The sequence below is a fragment of the Chrysemys picta genome, chromosome 19 (genome assembly GCF_011386835.1).
Source record: "Chrysemys picta bellii isolate R12L10 chromosome 19, ASM1138683v2, whole genome shotgun sequence".
NCBI lineage: Eukaryota > Metazoa > Chordata > Testudines > Emydidae > Chrysemys > Chrysemys picta.
Window position 1 is genome coordinate 18,456,676 of NC_088809.1, and position 16,992 is coordinate 18,473,667.

The following is a 16,992-nucleotide window of genomic DNA, read 5'->3' on the forward strand; positions in this document are numbered from 1 at the left end:
TCTTCTGTGACTGCCATATCTAGTTTTCTTCTTTCAAGACAAGTAGTTGTGGGTGTATTGCCATTCTGATGAGAGCACTCTGGCTCAGTACTTAGCTGAATTGCTCTTTAAGCTATTGATTTGGTCAGTAGAGTAATTTAGTAATTGTCTGTATGCAGACAAAGGAGTTGAAAATATGACCAGACTGGTGTACTGGAACTACTAATCATACTAGTGAAAGGGTGCTTTAATGAGTTCGTAAACAGACTGGCCTAAAAAAGTTCAGTCATCTCTTCTTGTTCCCTGCATTTTATAGGAATATGCCTTGGCTAATATCAATCTTTTCTTTTCTTTTTAAATTTCCTTTTGTTAAATTTACAAACCTGATTCATATGATTTCTTTCCTGTAAGTTTGCTCCATGATGGCTCAATTAGAATTGCAGTAGAACTATGGTTCAATATTCAGGCCAACTTCATAATTGAAAACACATTTTCTTCTCAAAAGCTGCAGCTGGTTTGGTTCTGCTCATGCAGAAAAGGATATAACCTTGCATAACATAGGAAATGAACGGTTGAGAGAGAAGCCAAATTCAATTTCAGTCAGATATTTTGAGGATAAGTCCATGATCTATGGAAGCAGGGGAATGAAAAGTGTGTGTATGTGGAAAGCAGCGTATTCAGCAGTCTATTAATCATGGCTAGCCTGGGTGCTGTTGTGTGCTGTTGCATTAGCACTGATGCTAGTACAGAGGCTGGAGAGCAGCCAAGCACTCCAGAAGTTAACCTCTTAAAGACCCTGAGCTGCTTTCTGTTGAATAAATGTAATTTTGTGGTCAGAAATAAATGCTTGTGATGTAGCAGGAGCTTTGAAAACAACAGCAAGGCAAAGCTATTACAAATTGCTCTGTGTTGTGGAAGTCAACAGCATACATCAAAATTCAGAGCTTTCATCTCATTGATTTAGGCCCAAAGCTTTGCAGCTTTTCAATAAAAGCCCTATTAAACAATTGTATGTAACAGACAATGTGGAGCAAATCTAATATTTCCACTAGATAATTATTATCTTTAACATTCTCTCAGCAGCTGCCAGTGGAGCTTTTCTTTCTTTAACATGAACACAGAAAAAGGTTTCACACACTTTATTTTAATCTTGTGTTATGATCCTAAACTGCAAAAGAAAACACTGAGCAGCTTGAAACAACAATGGTGCTGTTAGTTTTGTTTCTTTGGTTTGTACAAATGTGTAAATGATCGATTTCGGCTAAGTTTGTTGCAATTTAGGCAGTCTTCCCTCAGGAATGGGATTTAAATATATTTAGACATCTGGAAGGGGGTATGCGCTCTTCTTGATGAGAATGCAGGACACCCATTAATATCAATAAGAGTTATACACATGGAGCGGGTAGAGAATATGCCTTTGAGAGAAGAAATATTATATTCAAAACTATTAACTTTACAAACTATGAACTCTGCTATAGGTGAGATTATGTTCAACCCCAGCACACAAGAGAAGGGTGTGACTAGCTTCCCCGCATCTGTTATACCCCCTACACATGCCACTGGCATTCTGTTCCATCCCACATTACAATGGGCCTTATTCTTCCCCCCCTTGCAAGATACGAGCAGGTCCCACTGAAATCAATGGGAGTTACTCATATCCTGCAGTGGGAGAATCTGGCCCAACGCAGTGCCTCTTAGAGCACCTACTGGTGGTTGTCAGACTCCATGCTGCCTCCAATCTGGGACAGTACCTTAAGGCATATTTTCATTTTATACAGTTAGTAAATATTCCCTTCCCATGTGTGTTTCCGTTTTTAATTATATCTATGTTAGAAATTAGAGCTGGAGAAGGCATCTCATCCATCTTCCTGCCCTGGGCTCAGACGGGGAATAAAAATATTGGCACTCTTCTCAAGCTCTGTCCATAACACCAGACTCTCTTCTATAACCTCCCTCCTATACCCCACCCCTATCCCAGAGTAGCTGAAAGTTTCTATTGAAATGGTTAGTGATGAAATAGCTAACACTGACATTACTTTGTCACCAGACTTTAGAAACACCTCATTGAGAAGAATTGGGCAATTTGCACCTTTCAGAGGCATTATTTCTGTTTGTAGACTAGTCCTTAGTTTGCAGGTACATACAATTTTGTTCAGGTTAAATGTCCCAAAGCTTCATTAAGAGAGTTAAGATTGCCTAGTGGTGCTTGGTGCCCTTCAGAACACTGAATTCCGCTAAACGCAGACCTCTGGAAATACAAAATTACAGTACACTCCATCCCTGCTGCACAACTTTACCTCTGTCCCCCTGGAGCTGGTAATAGCCACTGGCAGTGGTTCAGGAAGGGAGAGGGTGCCATAACAAGTAAACATAAGGAAATTCTAGGAGAGTGTGCCATTGTTTATTGTGTTCCAGCGACGTGAATCACAGCATTAGATCTGCATGCACTCCAGCTAGGTTCATTGTGCTAGGTGTGTAGTAGTATTGGATAGTAGAGGATTTAGTTGGAGCAGGTTGGCATAACTGTTACTCTGATATGAAATGTACAGAGGTGTTCTTGTCATGTGGATCATCAGTAGTGTGGTTTCTGGGGTTAATGAGGGGTATGAAAGCAGTGTGTCAGAAGGACTCCTCTTGGAATGGTGAAGGGGTTGTAACATTTAGCAAGTCTAAGCTGATTTGCATGGAGTAGGCTCAGAGTTGGAATGTAGGTCAGGTGTAGGTAGCTCCACACTTGTTCCCCAAGTGTTCTGTAGCATCTGTAAGGGTAGAATGTTAGTATGTGTGTTATTGGCATGTCAGGTTTTGCTCAAAGAGGGCAGAGTTAAGGTGATGTTTCAGGGGTGGCGTATTCCTTAACTTGGATTTCCTATTTTCAGAGGTTTGAGTGTAGCTGAACAAAATGTTCTGAAGGGCTTGAGGTACCCACTAGGCAACCGTAGCTCTGTGTTAACTAAGTTTTGAGATGTTTAATGTGTATCTGGAGATGCTTAGAAGACTTAGGCTATGTCTGCACTACCGCGGTAAGTCGACCTACGCTATGCAACTCCAGCTACATGAATAACGTAGCTGGAGTCGACGTACCTGAAGTCGAGTTACCGCGGAGTCTACACCGCAGAGGGTCAATGGGAGAAACTCTCCCGTTAACTTACTTTGCTCTCCTGTCGACCCCTGTACTCTACCCCCGATGAGAAGAGTAATCTGCTGTCGATTTGGTGGGTTTTCACTAGACCCGCTAAATGGACCACTGGTGGATCAATCTCAGAGCATCGATCCCAGCTGTAGTGTAGACATAGCCTTAGTCTGCCTTAGGGACAGAAGATCTGGAACTTTGGAGGATCTGAGTCCCATTTATAATACAAGTGTAGGACTGGAAGGGTCAGTAGGTCATCTAGTCCTGTCCCCTGCACTCAAGGCAGGACTACGTAATAACTAGACCATTCCTGACAGGTGTTTGTGTAATCTTAAAAACCTCCAATAAGAGAAATGACTCAATGTCCCTAGGCAAATTGGTCCAATGCATAACTACCCTGACAGTTAGAAAGCTTTTCCTGATGTCCAGCCTAAACCTCCCTTGCTGCAGTTTAAGCCCATTGCTGCTTGTCTTGTTCTTAGAGGTTAACAAGAACGTTTTTTGTCCTCCTCCTTGTATAAACCTTTTATGTACTTGAAAACTGCTACTCTGTCCCCCCTCAGTCTTCTCTTCTCCAGACTAAACAATCTTTCCTCAAAGGTCATGTTTTCTAGCCCTTTAATCATTTTTGTTGCTGTCCTTTGGACTTTCTCCAGTTTATCCAGATCATTTTGAATTTTAATCCTGTCCTCCAAAGCACTAGCAATCCCTCCCAACTTGGTATTGTCCACAAACTTTATAAGTGTACTCTCTATACTGTTATCTAAATCATAGATGAAGATATTGAACAGAATCAGACCCAGGACCGATCCCTGTGGGACCCCACTCGATATGGTCTTCCAGCTTGACTGTGAACCACAGATAACTACTCTCTGGGAACGGTTTTCCAACCAGTTTTGCACCCACTTTATAGTAGCTCCATCTAGGCTAGTTTGTTTATAAGAAGATCATGCAAGACAGTATCAAAAGCGTTCCTAAAGTCAAGATATACCACATCTACTACTCACCCACCTATCCACAAGGCTTGTTACCCTATCAAAGAAAGCTACTATATTGGTTTGACACGATTTGTTCTTGACAAATCCATGTTGACTGTTACTTATCACCTTATTATCTTCTATGTGCTTGCAGATTGCTTGCTTGATTATTTGCACCATTATCTTTCTGGGTACTGAAGTTAAGATGACCGGTCTGTAATTCCCTGGGTTGTCCTTATGCCCCTTCTTATAGATTGGCATTATATTTGCCCTCTTCCAGTCCTCTGGAATCTCTCCCATCTTCCAGGAGTTTTCAAAGATAATGGCTAATCTGTTTTATCTAATCTTCTCTTTAATCTGCTTCTGTTGTCTTTATGCCAGATAGCTTTTGATCAAACTGTAATGTGCTGGTAAATGTAACTGGTGTACATGTCCCTAGGACTGTATTACTTAGAAGGTGGCATACCTATGCACTACATTAGAGCAACTGTGTTCACAGGCTTCCATTGTTTCCATGATAAGGCCCCATTTTTGTTTTTTTTTCTATCTATCGATCTTTTGCTCAGCAAAAAATATACCATGTGCTGTAAGCAGATTCACAAGCTTTTTCTTAAACGCGTCATTAAAATCCTTTTAAATGTGTTTAATTTATGCAAATAATCAAACAAAACAGTTTTTTGCTTTGTGTTCTGTCACCTGTGAGTTTCTAATTTAAAAAAAAAAAGAAATTCTCAGCCCGTTGGTTCATGATGCAGATATCACTGTTAGCATTAAAAAAGGCAAGTTTTTAATCTTAGAAAAGATACTGTACCTGTACAGTAAGTGGTCTCTAGCATGCATTATGTATTGCATAGCTATTAGGATGTATCACCTTTGAAACCGACATGCTAATGGTTTAGATGGAAAAACAGGCCTGGCTCTTTTGTAATTTCTCCAAAGAATGAATTGTATCATTGCTTAGTGTTAATAATACTTACTAGTACCACTGTTTGATTTCCAGGAGGTTCCTCCAAGAATTATGGCATGGTTTAACAAAGTGAAAAGCAAAGTGACAATCCTTTACTATTCTTAATGGCACTTCCAAACTCCAAAGAAATTAAATTCAAACTACATTAAAAAGAGCTAATTTTGTAATGCAAAATGACAAAAGTAAAGAAATTCCTAGTTGAGAGTGTGTGTGTGTGTGTGTGTGTGTGTGTGTGTGTGTGTGTGTGTGTGTGTGCGCGCATCCATGCGTGCGCCCCCTTAACTCAGTCGGTTGTATCCCAGGTTATCCTGTATATAGAGACCTCTGCAACAGGAAAAATGGGACCAATAAAGGGATTTTCTTTTGTTTAGTTGTAAGCAACCTTAATCACGTGAAAATCTATATTTGTCAGGAATCTATTAAATTTAAAGCCCAAATAGTTGACTTATTTCTATAATTAGTCTTTGAAAAGTTAATTGGATATATGAGCCATTTATTTTAAGGTGGTAAATTAGTTGCAGGTTGGGTACAGTATAATAAAAGGATATTTATTCCTTAGAGATTATTGGAGGGTTTGTGAGGATGAATATCACAAATGTACATCCAGTGGTGAAATGTAAAAGGATCAGGACTAGAACATCCCTATTAAATCTCCACACAGGTTATGCATGTCTGACATATTTTATGTGATGCTAACATTACTATAATTATTAAAGCACTGACATGGTCATTGAAATACAAGGCACAGACGACAATATGATCCCTTCCCTGATGAGCTATATTTGGAATATTGAATTGCAAAAAAATATATATGTAGTGATCTAACTGTGATCCATGTTGAAAGTCTCAGATCCTTTAGCTCCTCCATGGCTGTCATTGCCATGTGCCTTTTTCTCATTCTGCATCCAGAGTTTTTACCCATTGATCATGTCATCACAACTACAGCTCTTGTTAAGTGTCAGTGAAAGATGCACTGGCAGCTGGAAATCCCAACTTCCCCACTAAAAGCTTTATTTCTGTGCTGTACCTTTAAATTCTAAAATATAGCAGTGCAATGTTCGGTCTGTGACTGTACTGTAAGAGAAAGTATTTAGTTCAGTACAGCCTGTTCTCCAGTGCAGTCCACTCCTTTCAGATCAGAACACTGAATCTAGGGGATTTGTGGAGCAGTACAGTCTCAGACTTTCAATTAGTATTGAACTTCCTCAAAGCATAAAGAGTTAGAGATTAGAAATTAAAGTGATGGGTTTTACCTATCTCTGTTTGAACTTAACTAGACACGGGTCTGCTGTAACTCAGATAGTTCTAATGTAAATTTGTATTTAATCTTCCTAGACTTGGACAGTGCTCACTAAACTCATGGTCAGTTTCTGATCTTTGTTACATGTGGGTAAATCCAGAGGTCAGTCGAGTGATTTCATTGGCATTACCCAGGTGTAACAGAGATCAGAATCTGACCCAGTGTATATAAATTAGGCTGTCCAAGCTAGTATGGTGGTATGCCAATAATTCAGCTGTCACACTGGCGACTGAGGATTGGGAATAGATTAAGGAGTCTCTCTGGTCTAGTAGACAGATAATTATGGAAATGATTTCTTCTGTCTGTGGGCTGAACTTTGAGCTCTGTTCAACAACTCATGAAAGAGCTTGACCTTGGAAAATAAGGTGGATAGGAGGAGGATTGCTCACACACTAGTTTCTTATTTCTGTTATCTCCATATAGCTCCATTGGTATTTTAAAGATGAACAGTATGCTAAGGAGGGAGGATTGCTAACACACTAGTAGTGTCTTATTTCTGTTATCTCAATATAGCTCCAGTGGTATTATCAAGACAAATAGTATGTCAAAACTTAAAAGTGAACATATGCTTATGGGGGTGGGGAGTACAGGGGTCACTGCTGTTTCTTTCTAGTCAGAAAAGACTTAATGTGCTTGGTTTAGATAAGTTAAGGTTCACAGCTGAGCTGATCTCAGAAGTTGGCTAGTGTAATTTTCAGTTGACACGTGGCTCCCTACACTTTTTAGAGCTTACAAAATTCCACAGCCAGAGTTTTTATGACATAGTTAACACTGTTCTAACTTACTCCAGTCCCAACTGGTCGTCATTGACTCCTGAGGCAACACCACCTTGATTTTAAAAGTGTTGTGTGAACTGTACAAGTATATTTATTTCCATGTTATTTCAGGGCTTTGTTTTTCCTGTGTCTCTGGTTGTTGTTTTTTTTTTGTACTCTGCTTCTTTGTGTAATTTAAACTACCATATGTTTTGGTGCTTTGTTTTTCCCTATTACGTAGAATCATAGGATTGGATGGGACCTCGAGAAGTCATCTAGTCCAATCCCCTGCACTCATGGCAGGACTAAGTATTATCTAGTTTACACTCCCTACCTCTGTACATTCAGAAGCAGTGTCCCTACTTACTTTTTAATCCATGTTAAAACAAATGTTATGCTTTATTCTAGTTTTGTGTTTGTGTGTTGGGTATAAAATGTGCTAAGGTGCTCACAGTAAACGCAATCTATAAATCAGACAGATTGATAATTTGTCAGACTGCCCAAATAGTCCTAAAATGAAATAATGTGAATGGAAATTCTGGTGCCTTAGTCTAACTATTTGCAATCTCAATTCTGGATTTAGGACTCAAAAGAGTCAGGAGCATTACTGTCAATTACAAAACTGTTTGCCATCTTTGATCCACCAGGTGTATGTCATTTGAACTCTATTTTATACTTAATAATCAGTTTATAACCAGGTGTTGGTGCCTCAATGATACACTTTATATTGTTTAAACAGAAAATAGGGTTGTGTCATTTTTTAGAAAAGAAAAACTTTTGATATGAAAATAAATCCATTCAAGTTTTCATAGAAAGGATGTCTCGATCAACTGGAATGCTGTTGCTTTGATAGAAAGGGTGAATGATTCCCCCCACCCCCATAAGTATAGTATCAGTTCTCTAATGTTAATAGAGTTTAATAGTTATTATTTCGAACTGTACTATGTAGAAAAGTTGCAAATGGAGATAAAATTGTGTATAGGGACATTGAGATCCAGAAGTACAACATATGGTACATATGTCCTTTCAGAGCTTTCATTTATATATCCAGGATATACCTCTTCATCTGAACCTCAAAAAGCTAGCTAGTGGTCCCCTATCTATTCTCTCTACTTCAAAACCATTGTTTAGTTCTCTCAAGCATTGATTTATACCATCTTATGCTTTTCAGGCTTTGGCAATTTGTTCCAAATTCCAGTTTCCAAATATTCTGAAATACTTATGTGCTTATTCCCTCATGATCTTCCCATTTGTGGTTTCTTGTGTTTGAATTAATAAACAACTTATTCACAACCATCTATTCCTTGCTTTCCAGTGTGTCTCATGCCCTGTGAGATTCCACTGTTTTTCCATAACCTTTTTTGGTAAACTGTAAAAGCCAAGCATAGCCAATCTTTCTTCAGAATTTATATCTGCTCCCCAAATCCGCAATCATTTTGCACTCTGCTGCTTGCTTTCAATTTCACCAATACCCTTGATTTTCTAAGCTAACAGGAATTGCACAAAGTAGTCTAGGTTCCGATATTACATCTGTGTTAATTAGGTGTAACTCCACTGAAGTCTGTTGAGTTACTCCATATTTTCCTGGGTGCAAGTGAGATCAGAATTTGGCTCATTGTTCTACTTGCAGCCTTGTATTGTGTCAAAATAACTTCTGTCTCTACAACCTTTCTCTGAATATCCCAAGATTGTGTTACTGCTGCCAAGCATTGTGCAGATGCTTATAGTGTCCTTGTTTTCCTCCTGGACCCCTCCCCCCAAGTGTTGTCTTGGTTTATATACTGTATTGTGCAGTTCAGTAGTTTTTACAATTGTCCATCTCTCCTAGTTTTGTCACCTTAACTTCTTTATAATGTTCTCTACAAGTCAGTTATTAGTCCATAAGACTAATCTATACAAGTCATTTGGAATTTGTATGCTCTGTTTCTGTGCACAATGTCTGACTCCCTCCATTATGGTAATAATCTATAGTTCTAGGCTTTTTCAAAATCCTTCCCTTTACAAAGTCATTTCATATAAAGTAAACAGATGTGGCACCAAGTCTGACCCTGTATCACCCCCCTCCTTATCTCTCTCCTCCCTGAGCTGTTTCCTTTCACTGGCACCCTGTGTTTCCTGTGCCAAAGCCAGTTTAGAATCCATTTCAATAGGTTGCTCTTAGGATACTTTCTAATTCTGCAAGTCAAACTCTCATGTAGTAGAGTATCAGATACTTTCCTGAAACATGGATACAGTAAACTCTGTCCATTGTTTCAGCCTTATCTACCAAATCAGTAACGTGGTTAAAGAATTCAAGGACGTTTTTTAGACAGGACCTTCCTTTTTGTAGTTCATGTTGACGTACACATCTTTCAAATGTTTCATAATGTTATCCCTTATCAATTGTTTCTCTCTAGTTGAAATGAGGCTTACATATCCAGATCCTTCCTTGTGTTTTAGTAAAAATATGGGTACTGTAATATCCATCCTTTGAGTGCTAACTGAGACCTCAGTGTACTGTTAGAAAACTTTGCCAAAGACTTTCCTGTTTCCCTTATTGTCTCCTCCTGCACTGGGGTGTATAAAAAAGGTGCTTTGTCAAACTTTAATAATTATAAATGTTTTGTTATCTAATCCAATGCACTAGGAACTTAAAAAAAATAAACCATATTCTTCACCCAAGAAATGTTTAGTCCATTCTCGGAGTTGTTAATCTTCCATTTATTTTGGGAATGAAATCACTGAGAAAAACTACAGTAAACAGTATTGGGTACATTTTGTCCTCACACACGGATGCACAGCTCCTCTTATCTTCAGGAGGAGTTCCACATACGTATCTATGGGCAGCATCTGCCCCTACTGGTGTAATTTAAGCACACAAAAGTAAGGATATTCAGAATTTAAATGGAAATTTGTGTCTAACCTTTACAGGAGAACTCCTTTGTATGTGGGAGATCCATGGCTGCTTAGTCTCTGGTATAGCAGTGTTCCAAGAAAAATGTCTCATGACCTGCCAGGAGACCTGATAGAAATACAAAGCTATGCACATGTTGCTGAAAAAGGTGGAATGAGACCAGCCTCGCCTGTGTATGATGCTATAGTATAGTTAGGCTTCAGTTAGTGGCAAACAAAATAAATTATTCATGGAAAACCTGTGTCCCAAATACGTTTTAATCTATATACTATGTGCCTAAGAATTAAAATAGATGGTATTGTGCATAAAATATGGATGTTCACTGATGTGCTAGAACAGGTGTTTTAGTATCTATAGTACAAACATATAGAAAAATCAGCTTCTGTAGCTGATTCCCACTAGTACTTCCCAATGTGTATATAGAGAACTCAGGTTCCCATTTTACATTTGAATTAAATTGAAATTGTTGATACATTTATTCATTTATGTATATGATGCCATTGATCTGTGTGTGTGTCTTTGTTTGAACAAGTCTAAGGCTTTCTTTTCCCTCACCCTTTTTAGATTGATGCATTAGGTAAAAGAAGCAAAGAAGCAGAGGCAGCCTTCTTGAATGTCTATAAGAGATTAATTGATGTTCCAGGTAAGCAAATTATTATCCTACTCTGAAAAGCAAATGGTCTCTTTAGTTCCAGATGCTATTGGGAATTTCTTCTTCTTTTGCCTTTTGCTGAGTTATATTTGAGTAGTGGTTTTATTCTCAAATTGATGTACTATGGCATTGTTTCTAACTGAAAGAACTGTAACTTAGGCACATTGATGGCTCCTCTTAAAACAGTTCATTGAATTCACGTATTAAGTATTGTGAGAATCATTTTATATTTAATTGTTACAATACCGTATGATTCTGAAAGCTGTTCTGAATGTTAATGGTTTATTAAATAAATTCACAGACTTTTGAGAGAGACTATCTGAAACTTTATCATAATGATGCAAACAGAATAAATCAATGTCATAGCTCCGTTTAAAGTGCCGAGAAAAGAGCAACTCTGCGCAGCTCCAAGCACACACAAACCTTTCAGTTTGTTTCCAGAGCTCAGGCTCTACCACTGCTGCCAAGTAGTTGTGAATAGGAAAAGCATTTTGGATACTGACAAACTAAACTCTGTCAAGCTTCAATTTTATTAATATTAAGTCTGTACATAATTATTAAATAAAGGCTGATCATTTATAAGTATCAGATTAGAAGTTTTCTTTATTCCTGGGGCAGCCTAAATTTCAAGATTTTTTTTTTCTACTTACAATTTGAGAGAGCGTATATTTGTATACACTCAATAGGTACATTAGATTGGTTGGAGAAGACTTTTTTTTTTTCTTTTTGCTGTCATGTTCAGATAAGATGGCTGGGAGTCAGAGTCCTGGGTTTTCTTTCTAGCTTCATCATTGTCTGCATGGTGTGACAAAGTTCCTCCTCTATCTTGGTGGGTCCTGCACTTACTGGCGGATTTTCTTGCCTCAGAGATTCACCATGTGGGTTGGGGAACAGCCCAGAGACCTTCCCCTCTAGAAGAACCCACAGTCCAGGTCAATTGGGAGGTTTGGGGGGAACCCGGGCCCGCCCTCTACTCCGGGTTCCAGCCCAGGGCCCTGTGGACTGCAGCTGTCTATAGTGCCTCCTGTAACAGCTGCATGACAGCTACAACTCCCTGGGCTACTTCCCCATGGCCTCCTCCAAACACCTTCCTTAGTCTCACCACAGGACCTTCCTCCTGGTGTCTGATAACGCTTGTGCTTCTCAGTCCTCCAGCAGCACACCCTCTCACTCTCACCTCCTTGTGCCTCTTGCTCCCAGCTTCTCACACTCGCACCACAAACTGAAGTGAGCTCCTTTTTAAAACCCAGGTGCCCTGATTAGCCTGCCTTAATTGATTCTAGAAGCTTCTTAATTGGCTCCAGGTGTCCTAATTAGCCTGTCTGCCTGAACTGGTTCTAGCAGGTTCCTGATTACTCTAGTACAGTCCCTGCTCTGGCCACTCAGGGAACAGAAAACTACTCATCCAGTGACCAGTATATTTGCCCTCTACCAGACTCCTGTACCCCACTGGTCTGGGTCTGTCACAATGGTCATGGACAAGTGACAAGTTAGACAGTCATATATTCATTGCAAATTTTTAACAGTTAAAAAAATTCTCAATATTTTATTTACAGCTTATTTAATGATTAAGTATTCATCACTTAATTCCCCAGACAGAGCATTATAATTAAAATTATTATCATTTGTATTACAGAAGTGCATAGAGGCAAGGGCCCCTTTGTGCTGGGTGCAGTACAATTAATATATAGATAACATATATCATGGACTCATCCATATTCATTCTGCCCAACTAAGGGGGCCCACCCGTTCCCCCTAGGCAGTAGCTTATCCAGCTAGGTTGTTCAAATATGGCCTGTGAGGTTTCATTCGTTTACTTGTTTCCTACTCTGTGTCCTCACCCTTTTGTAGATAAGTCACAGTTTACTGCACTTGCCCTGTGGCTCAGAAAGGTAATAGATTTCTCCAAGAAGGCCTATACTTGAGTGTCCTGTGCACTTGGCATATGGCAGCCTGCTATGTTGTCCTCTAAGCCATAATTTGTCAAACAAATGAACCTGATTTCTCATGGTCCATTTTCAGCACTGATTGGTTACATAGAAAGAAGAGAGCATGCTTCTTCCCCCTCCTGCACAGTAGAAGATATTTTTGATAAAACATACATTATCATAGGTGCAAGATCTATGCAAAAGGCATAGAGTCATCTGTGCAAAAGGCATCTGTGCAAAAGGCATAGAGTCAAATAGAAAATTTCATGTGGAACATAAAAATGTATGACTCTCCTGTTTGGGGATCCTCACTTTTGAGAGAGATTTCTATAGTACCTAGTTGTGAGTGAAAGACGACTTCTCGTCTTCCTTTCCTTCATTAGCCCAAGCAACGTTATGCATGCACTCTTTCACACTCCACAGTCCTTCATTGCCCACTTGTTACATATACACACTGTATTTTGTATGCCAGTCAGTCTCTCTCCCCCTTCCCCTCCCCCCCCGCCCGATTCTTATCATCACAGGAAAATTTAAGATGGCTAGGTTAGAACACAATGGGGCTGGTAATAACTACATGGTTTCCCCCCGCCGTTAAATCTCCAGAAATCCTGCCTCATGGACAGTGGCGTTGGAACAAGTTTTATAGCGGGGGTGCTGAAAGCCATTGACTAAAACTGTTAAGTCTGTATATGATGGAAGCCACTTCAAGCCAGGGGGTACTGCCACACCCCTAGTTCCAGCACCCTGCTCATGGAAGGAAGAGCCTGCTTGGTGTTCACCTTTAAATGAGATTGGGTGGTGAATGGAAAGACCTTTGTTAGATCCCTGCCTATGGTGGAACAAAAATTTTAAAAAATAGAAAATAAACCCAATATATCCCTTTATGGCTATATACAGGTATGCAAGCACTTATTTTCCACAAACCATTTAATGAAAATTAAATCTAGTCCATCAAGGTGAATAGGAAGGTGTAGCACCTATGTACTTTCCCATATGGCTTTGTGTGGATATGCTTATTATAGTGCTGATACTGATAACGCCATCATTTTGTGCTAGTCTTTCATGTTTTTTCCTGTCTTACATGGTCTTCTATGTTTATGGATGGCCTTTCTCTCGCTAAATGGTATCAGCATACCTTTGTCAGGCATGTGGTGTTTTGCTTGTGTTTAGCACTGTATATAATTTGACCTACCACTTCTGTCTGATATCTCAAATATTTACTCATATATTTTCAGTTTCAAAATGTAGCTATGGTTTTCTTCCGATGTGCATACTAAGCTATGCTATCTGATAATGCTGTGATCCTGCAGAGATGCAGCATGGAATGAAGGTTGGAATGCTGCAGAGTGGCTATTTAGTATCACACATCACTGTTATATGACAAGGATACAATTATATCAGAAATCCTTTATAGTACCATATAAAAATTGCACCTAATGTCTAATTCCCAGCAGGTGGTTTTATGGGTCTTGAAGAAAGCATATATACCTCTGTTCAGTAATAACATACACACTTCGTATAATTAAAAAAGGCTACTATTTTTAATTTTACTCATTAAATATATCCATACTGAAACACCAGATGCAATCCTTTATGGATTCAGCTAAGTTTGAGGACTTTCTTTACTGACTTGTATGGAGAATTTTCACTTGGACTCATTTGTAAAGATTTTGGAAAAAACGTGACATTTTTATCTGCAAAATTGCCCTTAGAAATAGAATGGTTTGCTCATATAAAGGATAGCTATGCCCATTCCCACCTATTTATATTGCTATTCAAGTTACCCCATCAACCTGTGTGCTAAAAAATGTATCATTCTTAAAGTTAAATCCCACAAAGTATACCGTTAGTATGTTTTGTGTACATTTATGTCGCTTTAATTTTTCAAAAATGTACTGTTTGTTTTGTTGGGGACCAAAACCTTTTTTTAATTAAAAAAAAAATTCTTTTCTAATTTAACTTTCTTTTTCTCAGTTGTAGAACAGAGTTAATATAAATTTATTCCTATCATGTGAATTGTCAGAATTGTGCCAATGGTGGAACTTATTTTGAAAAACGAGGTTTTTTCATTCATTCTTTTTTTTTTCTCGCCTTCAGAAAACAGAAGATATTAGGGAGGTTTTCTTCATGCTAATGTCAATGCATTATGCCAACATTTGAGCTCACAAAACTAGAGACTAAAATACATTTGAGTAGCATTTAATATTTGAACTACTAATGCACTCACAAACCTGCTCTGTGATTAGGATTCCAGTGTGTTGATGACATGGTCCCTGCCCTGAAGAGTTTACAGTCTAAAAAAGACAAGAGGAATAAAAAGGATGGAGGGAGAGGATAATAAAATACATGCAAATTTCTTATGTATATTTGCATGAAATATTACAGTTGCAGATTGCTAAGGGGCCAGCTATCAACCCTTACATCTAGCCATCATAAATTAGCTGACTTCTTTTATATGTGCCACAGTGGGAGTAGGCCTTGAGGAGAAATGTGAAGGAGAAGATGGACTTTTGGATCAGTCGAGGAAGGGCCTTCCACACAAAGAATTACATAAATATTTTGTTCATACATGATTATGATTCAATCCTGCGAACGCTATCTGGCATAATGCTTTCTTCTCTAAGTTACACTATGCAAGTACTGGCAATAGATGGTATAAAATTAATCAAGTAACCAGTAATAAGTAATCAATAATAAACAAAAGGGAATTATTTCCATGCCCAGAAAAGAAAATCTACTTTTTTCTTAAAGAGCTCTTAATGCCATGATTCTCATTTGCTTATTATTTGTTTTTATATATTAACAACTCTGTCAAGGGTATTAAAGATAAAAGTAAGCTAACTTACTCTGACAGAGTTCCAGTACTGTAATATAGTATGCTAAGAATTTCAGCTATGTTGGAGTCTGGAGAATTTATAATTGGCTGGAGAGAACTTCTTTCATGTAGGCCACCATTTCAGATGCTTTATTTGTTTATATCATGGTAGCCCCCAGAATGTGCTATGCTCTGTACAAACATGTAGGAAGTTCTGTCCCCAAGAGTTTACAATCTAGAAAGTTAGGCACACAGGGCTTGTGGGAAGGGAGAAAAGGATACAACATAAAGGTTCATTTAAAAAATGTTTTTGTTTAAATCTTGTGAGATCAGAGGTGAGGTAAGAGAAAAGGAAGGATGGGATGAATTTATGGGAACAAGGGAACAGGACAAAGAAGGAGGGAAGGGGAAAAAGAGACCCATGCTGTTTTTTTTAATCTGATAAAGACTTCAGCAGCTACTAAAGGTGTTAGAAGACAGTTTGTTAGATGAAGTGGAGGTTTCAGGCTATTACCTTCATTTAGTGCTTTTCAGAAAAGGACACAGAAAAGTAATCCTTCACTTACACCAGAGGTGATAAATGTTGGGAAGTAGGAATTTGTTTTGTGTGGTTTTTTTTTTTCCTTCCCAAGTACAATGTACACCTCTACCCCGATATAACGCTGCCCTCAGGGGCCAAAAAATCTTACTGCGTTATAGGTGAAACCGTGTTATATCGAACTTGCTTTGATCTGCCGGAGCGCGCAGCCCTGCCCCCCCGGAGCGCTGCTTTACCGTGTTATATCCGAATTCGTGTTATATCGGGGTAGAGGTGTATAATATTAAACAAGAGATGCAAGGTTCATGATAACTCAGATAAACAGGGAAGTGTATATACCAATTTACTTACCAAAATGGTCAGAGAGCCATGGAACTTGCTTAATTAGAACATAAGCATACTGCCCTTTGTGCTTATAAAATAATGTCAGTCGTATGTACCTTTAAAAAAGGAGTGAAGAGGTGGGAGTGAGGGTGAATCGGGTCCCAAGTGAGCAAGTTACAAAGATTCTGAAATGGGACACTAAAATATGTTTGAAAAAGTTAATACATTCTAAATGCTTCTAATTGGGTTGATCTTCAATCATTTGGCAAAATTCTGTATAAAGAGCAGGTGCAGTACAGAGTTATGCTAAGGCTTCGAAGCGTAGTATATAGAAGATCAGGAGTGATCAGCATTGGCAAACCTGTGAGAAACTTGTACAATATTTGCCTACAGTGTGCCAACTCTAATCGGTGCCTAACTTCTGTTAGAAATCACATGCATCAAAATAATAATCCTTTTATAAAATAAAGCACATGAAATCATATTAGAGTAATAAAATGAAATGGCTTAGGTTTTTGCTGTCACTAGTGATAATTTGACAGTGGCGATAAATATGCATATTCATTACAAGTCCCTTCTTCTCAATCCTATGAAGGAAATAATCAGAGGCTGGCATGGCACCATCAACAATACCAGGAAAAAAGGAGGCCAAACCACAGTTGTTCGTGGTCCAACCACCCTCTTACTTGTTCATTCTTTACGCTTCTGGGAAGAGATGGCAAAACGTGGAA

The 16,992-nt window shown here is 38.7% G+C and overlaps 1 protein-coding gene across 19 annotated transcripts in view; it reads left to right on the forward strand.

Annotated features, from left to right (window-relative positions):
• Positions 1-16,992, forward strand: part of CUX1 (cut like homeobox 1) — a 390,333-nt gene that overhangs the window by 158,439 nt on the left and 214,902 nt on the right. For all 19 annotated transcript variants that reach the window (XM_008166185.4, XM_008166175.4, XM_008166178.4 and 16 more), the window contains one exon: positions 10,569-10,647. In XM_008166185.4, the coding sequence (XP_008164407.2) occupies positions 10,569-10,647 (79 nt within the window). The remainder of the gene's footprint in view (positions 1-10,568; positions 10,648-16,992) is intronic.